This window comes from Dicentrarchus labrax, unplaced genomic scaffold (genome assembly GCF_905237075.1).
Source record: "Dicentrarchus labrax unplaced genomic scaffold, dlabrax2021, whole genome shotgun sequence".
Classification (NCBI taxonomy): domain Eukaryota; kingdom Metazoa; phylum Chordata; class Actinopteri; family Moronidae; genus Dicentrarchus; species Dicentrarchus labrax.
Window position 1 is genome coordinate 197,908 of NW_026136763.1, and position 12,093 is coordinate 210,000.

Consider the following 12,093-nt stretch of genomic DNA (forward strand, 5'->3'; position numbering starts at 1 on the left):
GGTGTTCCTGCTAGCTTCACGCGAGCGGAAGAAGACAGCGGAGCTTCCTGGAAGCAGACAGACAGTTAGCCGTCAATATCAGGCGTTATTATCGATTATTGTCTGTTGATCAGGAGAGATCTGGTCCTGTCGTTGTCTGTCCGCGCGGTGACTTACGGGAACAAACCGGTAACCGGAAACATCCGCTGCGGAGAGAAAACACCGCGAGCTGCCGCAGTTAGCTGTTAGCCGCTGTTAGCTGTTAGCCGCTGTTAGCCGCTGTTAGCTGTTAGCCGCTGTTAGCTGTTAGCCGCTGTTAGCTGTTAGCCGCTGTTAGCTGTTGTGTTGCGCTGTTGCTGTTAGCCGCTGTTAGCCGCTGTTAGCTGTTAGCTGTTAGCTGTTAGCTGTTAGCCGCTGTTAGCTGTCTCGGTTGGATCCGGACCGGACCAGCACCGCTTCCACCATGGGGGCCCACCGCAGTGAGGGAGGCCGGGACTGGCTGGAACAGGACGGGCCGGAACAGGCGGAGCAGACCCCGGAAATATTTTTATATTGTGAGAACTTATATTGATTATTAGATATTGATCATTTTAGTACTGTATATTGATTATTAGATATTGATCATATTATAATACTGTATATTGATTATTAGATATTGATCATATTATAGTACTGTATATTGATTATTAGATATTGATCATATTATAATACTGTATATTGATTATTAGATATTGATCATATTATAATACTGTATATTGATTATTAGATATTGATCATATTATAGTACTGTATATTGATTATTAGATATTGATCATATTATAGTACTGTATATTGATTATTAGATATTGATCATATTATAGTACTGTATATTGATTATTAGATATTGATCATATTATAGTACTGTATATTGATTATTAGATATTGATCATATTATAATACTGTATATTGATTATTAGATATTGATCATATTATAGTACTGTATATTGATTATTAGATATTGATCATATTATAGTACTGTATATTGATTATTAGATATTGATCATATTATAGTACTGTATATTGATTATTAGATATTGATCATATTATAATACTGTATATTGATTATTAGATATTGATCATATTATAGTACTGTATATTGATTATTAGATATTGATCATATTATAGTACTGTATATTGATTATTAGATATTGATCATATTATATATTATTTTTTATTTAGTACTGTATATTGATTATTAGATATTGATCATATTATAGTACTGTATATTGATTATTAGATATTGATCATATTATAGTACTGTATATTGATTATTAGATATTGATCATATTATAATACTGTATATTGATTATTAGATATTGATCATATTATAGTACTGTATATTGATTATTAGATATTGATCATATAATACTGTATATTGATTATTAGATATTGATCATATTATAGTACTGTATATTGATTATTAGATATTGATCATATTATAGTACTGTATATTGATTATTAGATATTGATCATATTATAGTACTGTATATTGATTATTAGATATTGATCATATTATAATACTGTATATTGATTATTAGATATTGATCATATTATAGTACTGTATATTGATTATTAGATATTGATCATATTATAATACTGTATATTGATTATTAGATATTGATCATATTATAGTACTGTATATTGATTATTAGATATTGATCATATTATAATACTGTATATTGATTATTAGATATTGATCATATTATAATACTGTATATTGATTATTAGATATTGATCATATTATAATACTCTATATTGATTATTAGATATTGATCATATTATAATACTGTATATTGATTATTTTATATTGATCATATTATAATACTGTATATTGATTATTAGATATTGATCATATTATAATACTGTATATTGATTATAATATACTATAATACTATTGATTATTAGATATTGATCATATTATAATACTGTATATTGACTATAATGTACTATAATACTATTGATTATTATACATTGATCATATTATAATACTGTATATTGATTATAATATACTATAATATATAATACTATTGATTACTATACATTGATCATATTATAATACTGTATATTGATTATAATATACTATAATATATAATACTATTGATTACTATACATTGATCATATTATAATACTGTATATTGATTATAATATACTATAATATATAATACTATTGATTATTATACACTGATCATATTATAATACTGTATATTGACTATAATATACTATAATATATAATACTATTGATTATGATGTGTGTTTAGAAGCCGTGGAACCTGATGATCAAACACCGACAGATTCACAGACGAGGACGACGCTCACACATGACAGTGAGGTACTGATTCTACTGGTTCTTAATGGTTCTACTGATTCTACTGGTTCTTAATGGTTCTACTGGTACATACCGGTTCTAATTGGTTCTACTGGTTCTTAATGGCTCTACTGGTTCTTAATAGTTCTACTGGTTCTTAATGGTTCTACTGATTCTACTGGTTCTTAATGGTTCTACTGGTTCATACCGGTTCTTATTGGTTCTACTGGTTCTTAATGGTTCTTAATGGCTCTACTGGTTCTTAATAGTTCTACTGGTTCTTAATGGTTCTTAATAGTTCTTAATGGTTTTACTGGTTCTTAATAGTTCTACTGGTTCTCAGTGGCTGTCCTGGTCCTTAATGGTTCTACTGGTTCTTAATGGTTCTTAATGGTTCTACTGGTTCTTATTGGATCTACTGGTTCTCAATGGCTCTACTGGTTCTTATTGGTTCTACTGGTTCTCAATGATTCTTCTGGTTCTTAATGGCTCTACTGGTTCTTAATGGTTCTAATGGTTCTTAGTGGTTCTTAATGGCTCTACTGGTTCTTAATAGTTCTACTGGTTCCTAATGGTTCTACTGGTTCTTAATGGCTCTACTGGTTCTTAATGGTTCTACTGGTTTTTATTGGTTCTACTGGTTCTTAATGGCTCTACTGGTTCTTAATGATTCTACTGGTTCTTAATGGTTCTACTGGTTCTTAATGTTTGTTAATGGCTCTACTTGTTCTTAATAGTTCTACTGGTTCTTAATGGTTTTACTGGTTCTTATTGGTTCTACTGGTTCTCAATGATTCTACTGGTTCTTATTGGTTCTATTTCTTATGGTTCTACGGTTCTTAATGGTTCTACTGGTTCTTAATGTTTCTGGTTCTATGGTTTCACTGGTTCTTAATAGTTCTACTGGTTCTTAATGGTTTCACTGGTTCTCATTGGTTCTACTGGTTCTCAATGATTCTACTGGTTCTTATTGGTTCTACTGATTCTTAATTTTTCTACTGGTTCTTAATGGTTCTACTGGGTCTTAATGGCTGTACTGGTTCTTAATGGTTCTACTGGTTCTTAATGGCTCTACTGGTTCTTATTGGATCTACTGGTTCTCAGTGGCTCTACTGGTTCTTATTGGTTCTACTGGTTCTCAATGATTCTACTGGTTCTTAATGGCTCTACTGGTTCTTCATGGTTCTACTGGTTCTTAGTGGTTTTTATTGGTTCTACTGGTTCTTAATGGCTCTACTGGTTCTTAATGGTTCTACTGGTTTTTATTGGTTCTACTGGTTCTTAATGGCTCTACTGGTTCTTAATGATTCTACTGGTTCTTAATGGTTCTACTGGTTCTTAATGTTTGTTAATGGCTCTACTTGTTCTTAATAGTTCTACTGGTTCTTAATGGTTTTACTGGTTCTTATTGGTTCTACTGGTTCTCAATGATTCTACTGGTTCTTATTGGTTCTACTGATTCTTAATGGTTCTACTGGTTCTTAATGGTTCTACTGGTTCTTAATAGTTCTACTGGTTCTTAATGTTTTCACTGGTTCTCAGTGGTTCTACTGGTTCTCAATGATTCTACTGGTTCTTATTGGTTCTACTGATTCTTAATTTTTCTACTGGTTCTTAATGGTTCTACTGGGTCTTAATGGCTGTACTGGTTCTTAATGGTTCTACTGGTTCTTAATGGCGCTACTGCTTCTTAATAGTTCTACTGTTTCTTAATAGCTTTACTGGTTCCTAATGGTTCTACTGGTTCTTAATGGCTCTACTGGTTCTTAATGGTTCTAATGGTGCCTAATGGTTCCCAATGGTTCTTAATTGTTCTGCTGGTTTTTAGTGGCTCTAATGGTTCTTAATAGTTCCACTGGTTCCTAATGGTTCTTAATAGTTCTACTGGTTCTAATGGTGCCTAATGGTTCCCAATGGTTCTTAATTGTTCTACTGGTTCTTAGTGGCTCTAATGGTTCTTAATAGTTCCACTGGTTCTAATGGTTCCTAATGGTTCTCAATGGTTCTCAATAATTATACTGGTTCCTAATGGTTCTACTGGTTCTAAATGGCTGTACTGGTTCTTAATGGTTCTACTGGTTCTTAATGGCACTACTGGTTCTCAATAGTTCTACTGGTTCTTATTGGTTCTACTGGTTCTCATTGGTTCTACTGGTTCTTAATGGTTCTTCTGGTTCTTAATGGTTCTACTGGTTATAATGGCTCTACTGGTTCTCAATGGTTCTACTGGTTCATAATGGTTCTACCTGTTCTTAATGGTTCTACTGGTTCATAATGGTTCTTAATAGTTCTACTGGTTCTAATGGTTCCTAATGGTTCTACTGCTTCTCATGGTTCTTAATGGTTCTACTGGTTCTCATGGTTCCTAATGGTTCTACCGGTTCTTAATGGCTCTAATGGTTCCTAATGGTTCTTAACAGTTCTACTGGTTCTTTATGGTTCTCAATAGTTCTACTGGTTCTTAATGGTTCTACTGGTTCCTAATGGTTTTTAATAGTTCTACTGGTTCTTATTGGTTCTACTGGTTCTTAATGGTTCTACTGGTTTCTAATTGTTCGTAATAGTTCTACTGGTTCTTAATTTCAATTCAATTCAATTCAATTTTATTTGTATAGCGCCAATTCATAACAGAAGTTATCTCAGGACACTTTTCAAATAGAGCAGGTCTAGACCGAACTCTTTAAAACATTAATTACAGAGACCCAACAGTACCACCATGAGCAAGACCTTGGAGACAAGGGCAAGGAAAAACTGCCTGTTAAAAGGCAGAAACCTAGGACAGATCCTCCGGCTCTAGGTGGGTGGTCGTCTGTCTCGACCAGTTGGGGTGAGAGAGAGAGAGACAGAGAGAGACAGACAGACAGACAGACAGACAGGTGCACAGCAACAACAGTATTGGCAATGGCAATCTAGCAGGACCATGGCAGGAGGCTCCACCAGGATCGACAAGAACCTGCGAGATGAGAAAGCACAAGAACTCCGGGGAAGAAGTGAAGTTAGTAACATGCATTAATGGGACATGAATGAGTGCAGAAAGAGAGAGGAAGGGAGGAGCTCAGTGCACCATGGGAAATCCCCCGATAGTCTAGGCCTATAGCAGCATAACTAAGGGATGGTTCAGGACTCACCTGATCCAGCCCTAACTATAAGCTTTATCAAAGAGGAATGTCTTAAGCCTACTCTTGAATGTGGTGAGGGTGTCTGCCTCCCGAACCACAACTGGAAGCTGGTCAATGGTTCTACTGGTTCCTAATGGTTCTTTTTGGTTCTTAATGGTTCTGACTGTGTCAGTGGACGACCCACTGTTCGCGCATGAACCAGTCGAACTGCTAACAGCACATCTCCACTCTGCTGAAAGGTCAAAGGTCAACACTAGTACCGCTGCGCTAACGTTCACAGTGAACTCTGAAATCTGGAACATTGACTGTACACTGAATGTTATTTTATGTTTATGTGTAGTCATACTGGTTTAACTGGTCTGTGTGTGTGTGTGTGTGTGTGTGTGTGTGTGTGTGTGTGTGTGTGTGTGTGTGCGCAGTTACACTGATCCTCAGGTGTCCATGGACCTGCTGAGGGCGGTGCTTCAGCCCAGCTTCAACGATGACATCATGGCTGTGTTCAGGAAGTACCATAAGGTCAGAGGTCACTTTTTTACAAGCAATGACTCTTGAATGTTGTTTGAACAGGTGTATAAAGGTGTGAACAGGTGTATAAAGGTGTGAACAGGTGTATAAAGGTGTGAACAGGTGTACAAAGGTGTGAACAGGTGTACAAAGGTGTGAACAGGTGTACAAAGGTGTGAACAGGTGTACAAAGGTGTGAACAGGTGTATAAAGGTGTGAACAGGTGTACAAAGGTGTGAACAGGTGTACAAAGGTGTGAACAGGTGTATAAAGGTGTGAACAGGTGTACAAAGGTGTGAACAGGTGTAAAAAGGTGTGAACAGGTGTATAAAGGTGTGAATAGGTGTGAACAGGTGTATAAAGGTGTGAACAGGTGTGAACAGGTGTATAAAGGTGTATACAGGTATATACAGGTGTACAAAGGTGTGAACAGGTGTATAAAGGTGTGAATAGGTGTGAATAGGTGTGAACAGGTGTGAATAGGTGTGAACAGGTGTGAATAGGTGTATAAAGGTGTATACAGGTATATACAGGTGTACAAAGGTGTGAACAGGTGTACAAAGGTGTGAACAGGTGTACAAAGGTGTGAACAGGTGTATAAAGGTGTGAACAGGTGTACAAAGGTGTGAACAGGTGTAAAAAGGTGTGAACAGGTGTATAAAGGTGAGAACAGGTGTATAAAGGTGAGAACAGGTGTATAAAGGTGTGAACAGGTGTATAAAGGTGTGAATAGGTGTGAACAGGTGTATAAAGGTGTATAAAGGTGTATACAGGTATATACAGGTGTATAAAGGTGTGAACAGGTGTACAAAGGTGTGAACAGGTGTATAAAGGTGTATAAAGGTGTATACAGGTATATACAGGTGTACAAAGGTGTGAACAGGTGTACAAAGGTGTGAACAGGTGTATAAAGGTGTGAATAGGTGTGAACAGGTGTGAATAGGTGTGAACAGGTGTGAATAGGTGTATAAAGGTGTATACAGGTGTACAAAGGTGTGAACAGGTGTACAAAGGTGTACAAAGGTGTGAACAGGTGTACAAAGGTGTGAATAGGTGTGAACAGGTGTATAAAGGTGTATAAAGGTGTATACAGGTATATACAGGTGTACAAAGGTGTGAACAGGTGTATAAAGGTGTATACAGGTGTTGATCTTCTCCTGTCGTTGCAGTTCTTTGAGAAAGCGGCAGAGAACGTGAAGGAGAACGTTGGTGACGACGTTCAGACTGATCAGCTGATCAAAGAGTCCTGCAGGAACGTTCTGGAACATGTGAGATCACTTCCTGTTGTCAGACCGCACTTCCTGGCTGTGTCTCATTCCGCCTACTTGCACACTTCAAACATTTAGTTTTAAGTGTATAGTGGAGATAACACAGAGAGTCAGTGCACTGAAAGTACCTGGATGACCCCTAACAACGGTCAAACAATTCAGAGTGAAATGATGGACCCTACTCGCACTGAACGGACGCCATCCTGACTCCAGAGCGGAAGGGGAGGGAGCATTGGGACGAGCACGTTATAAATGAACTCTATCGTATAAAGTAACAGCGGTAATACGAGACGGTTTACTGTCGTCTGACGCATTACTTACAGGTCCTCACTGACTGAAGCCGACAGAATCATTTGGCGAGTTACCTGTTAATGCTACCTAGCTACCTCGCTACCCGAACCTGCGTTGGCGTCGGAGGCGGCGTAGTTTCCACACGCTGTGAACTGAGCGGGAAATTAACCTGCAGAAAAATGTCTGTAAATAAAAGCCGGCATATATTTTTGGCGGGCTGGAAAATCGCGTTCATGTGTGTCGCGTTCGTCACGCTCGTCATTTCGGGTGTTCTAACATCAGAGTTCCTTTGGGACAACAACCATCGACAGTGGCTCTACGGCAGGAAGTGGTCGGTGCACATTAGCACTGTACTGACGGAAGTATGCAGAATGAGACACAGACCCTGTCTGACCACACTCTGAACATCTGTCTGTCATCAACAGGCCAAACAGCTGTTTCCTGAGGGGGAGGTGAAGAGGACGGGGCCAGAGGCCGCCATCAAGGTAGGAACAGTCCAATGGGCGTCCAGAACATATTGGAACCTGGTCCACGTCTGATCTGGTTCTTTGTGTTCTCTCAGAGGTCCAGACCTGCTGATGAAGACTACAGTCAGAGAGGAAGCCCCCTCCCCAAGAAGGTACTGTGACCTCCCTACAGGTGTTTTTATTCAAAGACAGGTGAGACAGGTACACCTGTACACTGAACGGCACTTAAACTAGACCGCTGGAACCAGACAGGTGTGACAGACAGGTGAGAGACAGGTATCATTAACTTGGTCTCTGTCTTCCTCAGAGGAGGACTCGTCCAGGTGCGGCGTCCGTCTCTTCTGATCGACCTCACACCTTCTCCACCCAGTGAGTATCTGGCAGGTAACAGTGACGTCATCATCAGGTAACAGTGATATCATCGTCAGTCCCAGCTGACCCACCTGTCCCTGTCTGTCCTCAGAGTGAAGCTCAAGTCTGACCCCATCAAGAGGGAGGGACCAAAGGTGAGTCATCATCAGACAGGTAACTGTGTCACATCCAGTGTACTGTTAGCATTAGAGCTAACTCTAGCATTAATGTGTACAATGTGTGTTTCAGTGGGATCCGTCCAGACTGAACGAGAGCAGCACGTTTGTTCTCGGCTCCAGAGCCAACAAGTGAGTGACAACCTGTAGTGTCAGTCTGGAGGCGGAGTTTAACGTTATTGATGCAGCTAAACAGGAAGTAAGTCATGGCGTTGTTGTGATGTCATTTTGCAGGGCGCTGGGGATGGGTGGGACGAGAGGACGAATCTACATCAAACACGCTGACCTGTTCAAGGTAAACACACAGTCTGCTCACCCTGTTGGTGGCGAGTAAACAAACAAACAACACATACTGAAGATGAGTCTGCTGGTTTCACACTGCGACAGCAGTCAGTGAGGATGATGAGGATGAAGGTGAGGAGTCCTCAGTGTGCTTTATTGTTGTTGTCAGTATGCAGCAGATGCGAAGGATAAGCAATGGTTGGCAGAGAGACACCACATGAGAGCGACAGGAGGGAAGATGGTAAGAAACATCGACACACACACACTCACATATAAACATACAACATATATACATACAACATATAAACATACAACATATATACATACAACATATATACATACAACATATAAACATACAACATATATACATACAACATATATACATACAACATATATACATACAATTCATTTTATTTGTATAGCGCCAATTCATAACAGAAGTTATCTCAGGACACTTTTCAAATAGAGCAGGTCTAGACCGAACTCTTTAAAACATTATTTACAGAGACCCAACAGTACCACCATGAGCAAGACCTTGGAGACAAGGGCAAGGAAAAACTGCCTGTTAAAAGGCAGAAACCTAGGACAGATCCTCCGGCTCTAGGTGGGTGGTCGTCTGTCTCGACCAGTTGGGGTGAGAGAGAGAGAGAGAGAGAGAGAGAGAGAGAGAGGCAGAGAGAGGGCAGAGAGCGAGAGAGACAGACAGACAGACAGACAGGTGCACAGCAACAACAGTATTGGCAATGGCAATCAAGCAGGACCATGGCAGGAGGCTCCACCAGGATCCATAAGAACCTGCGAGACGAGAAAGCACAAGAACTCCGGGGAAGAAGTGAAGTTAGTAACATGCATTAATGGGACATGAATGAGTGCAGAAAGAGAGAGGAAGAGAGGAGCTCAGTGCACCATGGGAAATCCCCCGATAGTCTAGGCCTATAGCAGCATAACTAAGGGATGGTTCAGGACTCACCTGATCCAGCCCTAACTATAAGCTTTATCAAAGAGGAATGTCTTACTATACAGTAATACACTTACTGTTAACAACCTGAACACCTCACAGTGACCCGTGTGTGTGTGTGTGTGTGTGTGTGTGTGTGTGTGTGTGTGTGTGTGTGTGTGTGTTGTGTTCAGGCGTACCTGCTGATCGAGGAAGACATCCAGGATTTGTCTCGCAGCGACGAGTACAAGTGAGTGTGTCGTGGTCAATGCTTCCTCTCCACGGTAAGGCATCTGTCTGTGGTAACCATGGTAACACCTGTGTGTGTTGCATTCAGGGACTGTCCAGACGTGAGGATGGACGAGTTGAAGCCGTTCTCGGTTCCTGTGTGGATGGTGGAGAAGATGCAGAGAGCCATGGAGGCTCAGAGAGACGCTGACCTCTGACCCTGTCTCACATTACACCCCCCACAGACCAATCACAGTTATCATGTGACCACCAGGCTCTGATCTGATTGGCTGCTTCTGTTGTTTTTACTTTTCCCGTTTTTAAAAAAAATGCAATAAAAACTTTGTGACTGACGTTTGCTTCCAGCCGCTCGATGTCTGTTTATTATTCATCTTTATTGATCCCAGCTTGGGATCAATATATCTATCTATCTTATAAATTAAAAATATTACATTCCTTTTGGAACTTTGATTGTGAAACAAAACTAGTAAAAATGACTTAATGTTCCCTGTGAACAAGAGCTGTATTAGAACGATGGCCAATTATCAGGATCAATAATCACCCACCTTCCTGCAGTTATTGATCAACAGAATATGAAATATACAGGAGATACTGCCATCAATAGTTATCAGTGGCTCTCCAAGTTCAGGGACTTCTGTCAATGTAAACTTAGATGTATATTTAGACTGTTTTTCTGCTATCGATCTTCATCAGTTAACTTCAATCATTTCTTCATCGAAGCCATCAACCTGTCTGTTAGACCCGATCCCAACTAGGCTGCTTAAAGAAGTTGTTCCCTTAATTGGCACTTCTTTACTGGATATGATTAATCTTTCTTTATTATCAGGATATGTACCACAGTCCTTTAAAGTAGCTGTAATTAAACCCCTTCTTAAAAAGTCCACTCTTGACCCAGGGGTTTTAGCCAACTATAGACCGATTTCTAACCTCCCCTTCCTCTCTAAGATTCTGGAGAAAGTAGTCGCCAAAGAGTTGTGTGACTTTCTACATAACAATAGTTTATTTGAGGATTTTCAGTCAGGATTTAGAGTTCATCATAGCACAGAGACAGCTCTGGTTAAAGTTAATAATGACCTTCTGACTGCTTCTGACAATGGACTTGTCTCTGTACTTGTATTATTAGATCTTAGTGCTGCATTTGACACCATTGACCATAATATTCTTTTGGGGAGACTTGAGCATCAAATTGGCATTAAAGGAACCGCCCTAAGCTGGTTTAAGTCATATTTATCAGATCGCTCGCAGTTTGTACATGTTAACGATGAATCTTCAATAAATACTAAAGTTAGTCATGGAGTTCCACAAGGTTCTGTACTTGGACCAATACTATTTACTTTATATATGCTCCCTTTAGGCAACATTATTAGGAATCACTCCATTAACTTTCACTGTTATGCAGATGATACGCAGTTATATCTATCAATCAAACCCAATGAAATTAATCAATTATCTAAATTACAAACATGTCTTAAGGACATAAAATCCTGGATGACCTGCAATTTTCTGATGTTAAACTCAGAAAAAAACAAAATTCTTGTTCTTGGCCCCAAAAACCTTAGAGACTCATTGTCTAAAGATATAGTTACTCTAGATGGCATTAACTTGGCCTCTAGCACCACTGTCAGGAATCTTGGAGTTATCTTTGATCAGGATTTGTCATTTAACTCCCACATAAAGCAGACCTCTAGGACTGCCTTCTTTCATTTACGTAATATTACAAAAATTAGACACATACTATCACAGACAGATGCAGAAAAACTAATCCATGCATTTGTTACTTCAAGGCTGGATTACTGCAACTCTTTATTATCAGGTTGCCCCAATAAGTCCATTAAAACGCTCCAATTAATTCAGAACGCTGCAGCACGAGTACTGACAGGAACTAGAAAAAGAGATCACATCTCTCCTGTACTAGCTTCTCTGCATTGGCTCCCTGTAAAATGTAGAATAGAATTTAAAATCCTCCTCCTCACCTATAAAGCTCTTCATGGTCAGGCCCCTTCATATCTTAAAGAGCTCATAGTACCCTATTACCCCTCTAGAACACTACGTTCTCTGTATGCTGGGCTACTTGTGGTTCCTATAGTCTCTAAAAGTAGAACAGGAGCCAGAGCCTTCAGTTACCA

General features: G+C 39.1%; 1 protein-coding gene and 2 long non-coding RNA genes across 3 annotated transcripts in view; 2 read left to right on the plus strand and 1 right to left on the minus strand.

Moving 5' to 3' along the window:
- Positions 1-12,093, minus strand: part of LOC127359759 (uncharacterized) — a 45,691-nt gene that overhangs the window by 14,648 nt on the left and 18,950 nt on the right. The gene's annotated exons all lie outside the window — the stretch shown is intronic.
- On the plus strand, positions 5-10,299 carry LOC127359753 (deoxynucleotidyltransferase terminal-interacting protein 1). The gene is made up of 14 exons (XM_051393867.1): positions 5-323; positions 377-516; positions 2,276-2,347; positions 5,862-5,958; positions 7,116-7,214; positions 7,931-7,990; positions 8,068-8,124; positions 8,280-8,341; positions 8,436-8,478; positions 8,573-8,631; positions 8,734-8,794; positions 8,951-9,022; positions 9,913-9,968; positions 10,056-10,299. The coding sequence occupies exons 2-14, from the start codon at positions 443-445 to the stop codon at positions 10,162-10,164; spliced, it is 921 nt and encodes a 306-aa protein (XP_051249827.1). The 5' UTR covers positions 5-323; positions 377-442; the 3' UTR covers positions 10,165-10,299.
- Positions 6,656-7,064, plus strand: LOC127359760 (uncharacterized). The gene is made up of 3 exons (XR_007882827.1): positions 6,656-6,669; positions 6,820-6,839; positions 7,000-7,064. It is a non-coding gene; the product is annotated as an uncharacterized LOC127359760 (long non-coding RNA).

Coding starts and splice junctions, on each gene's coding strand:
- LOC127359753 (XM_051393867.1), top strand. CDS start 443: ATGGGGGCCCACCGCAGTGAGGGAGGCCGGGACTGGCTGGAACAGGAC. Junction 7,215..7,930: donor GCAGGAACGTTCTGGAACAT/GTGAGATCACTT, acceptor TGTCATCAACAG/GCCAAACAGCTGTTTCCTGA. Junction 8,125..8,279: donor GAAGCCCCCTCCCCAAGAAG/GTACTGTGACCT, acceptor TGTCTTCCTCAG/AGGAGGACTCGTCCAGGTGC.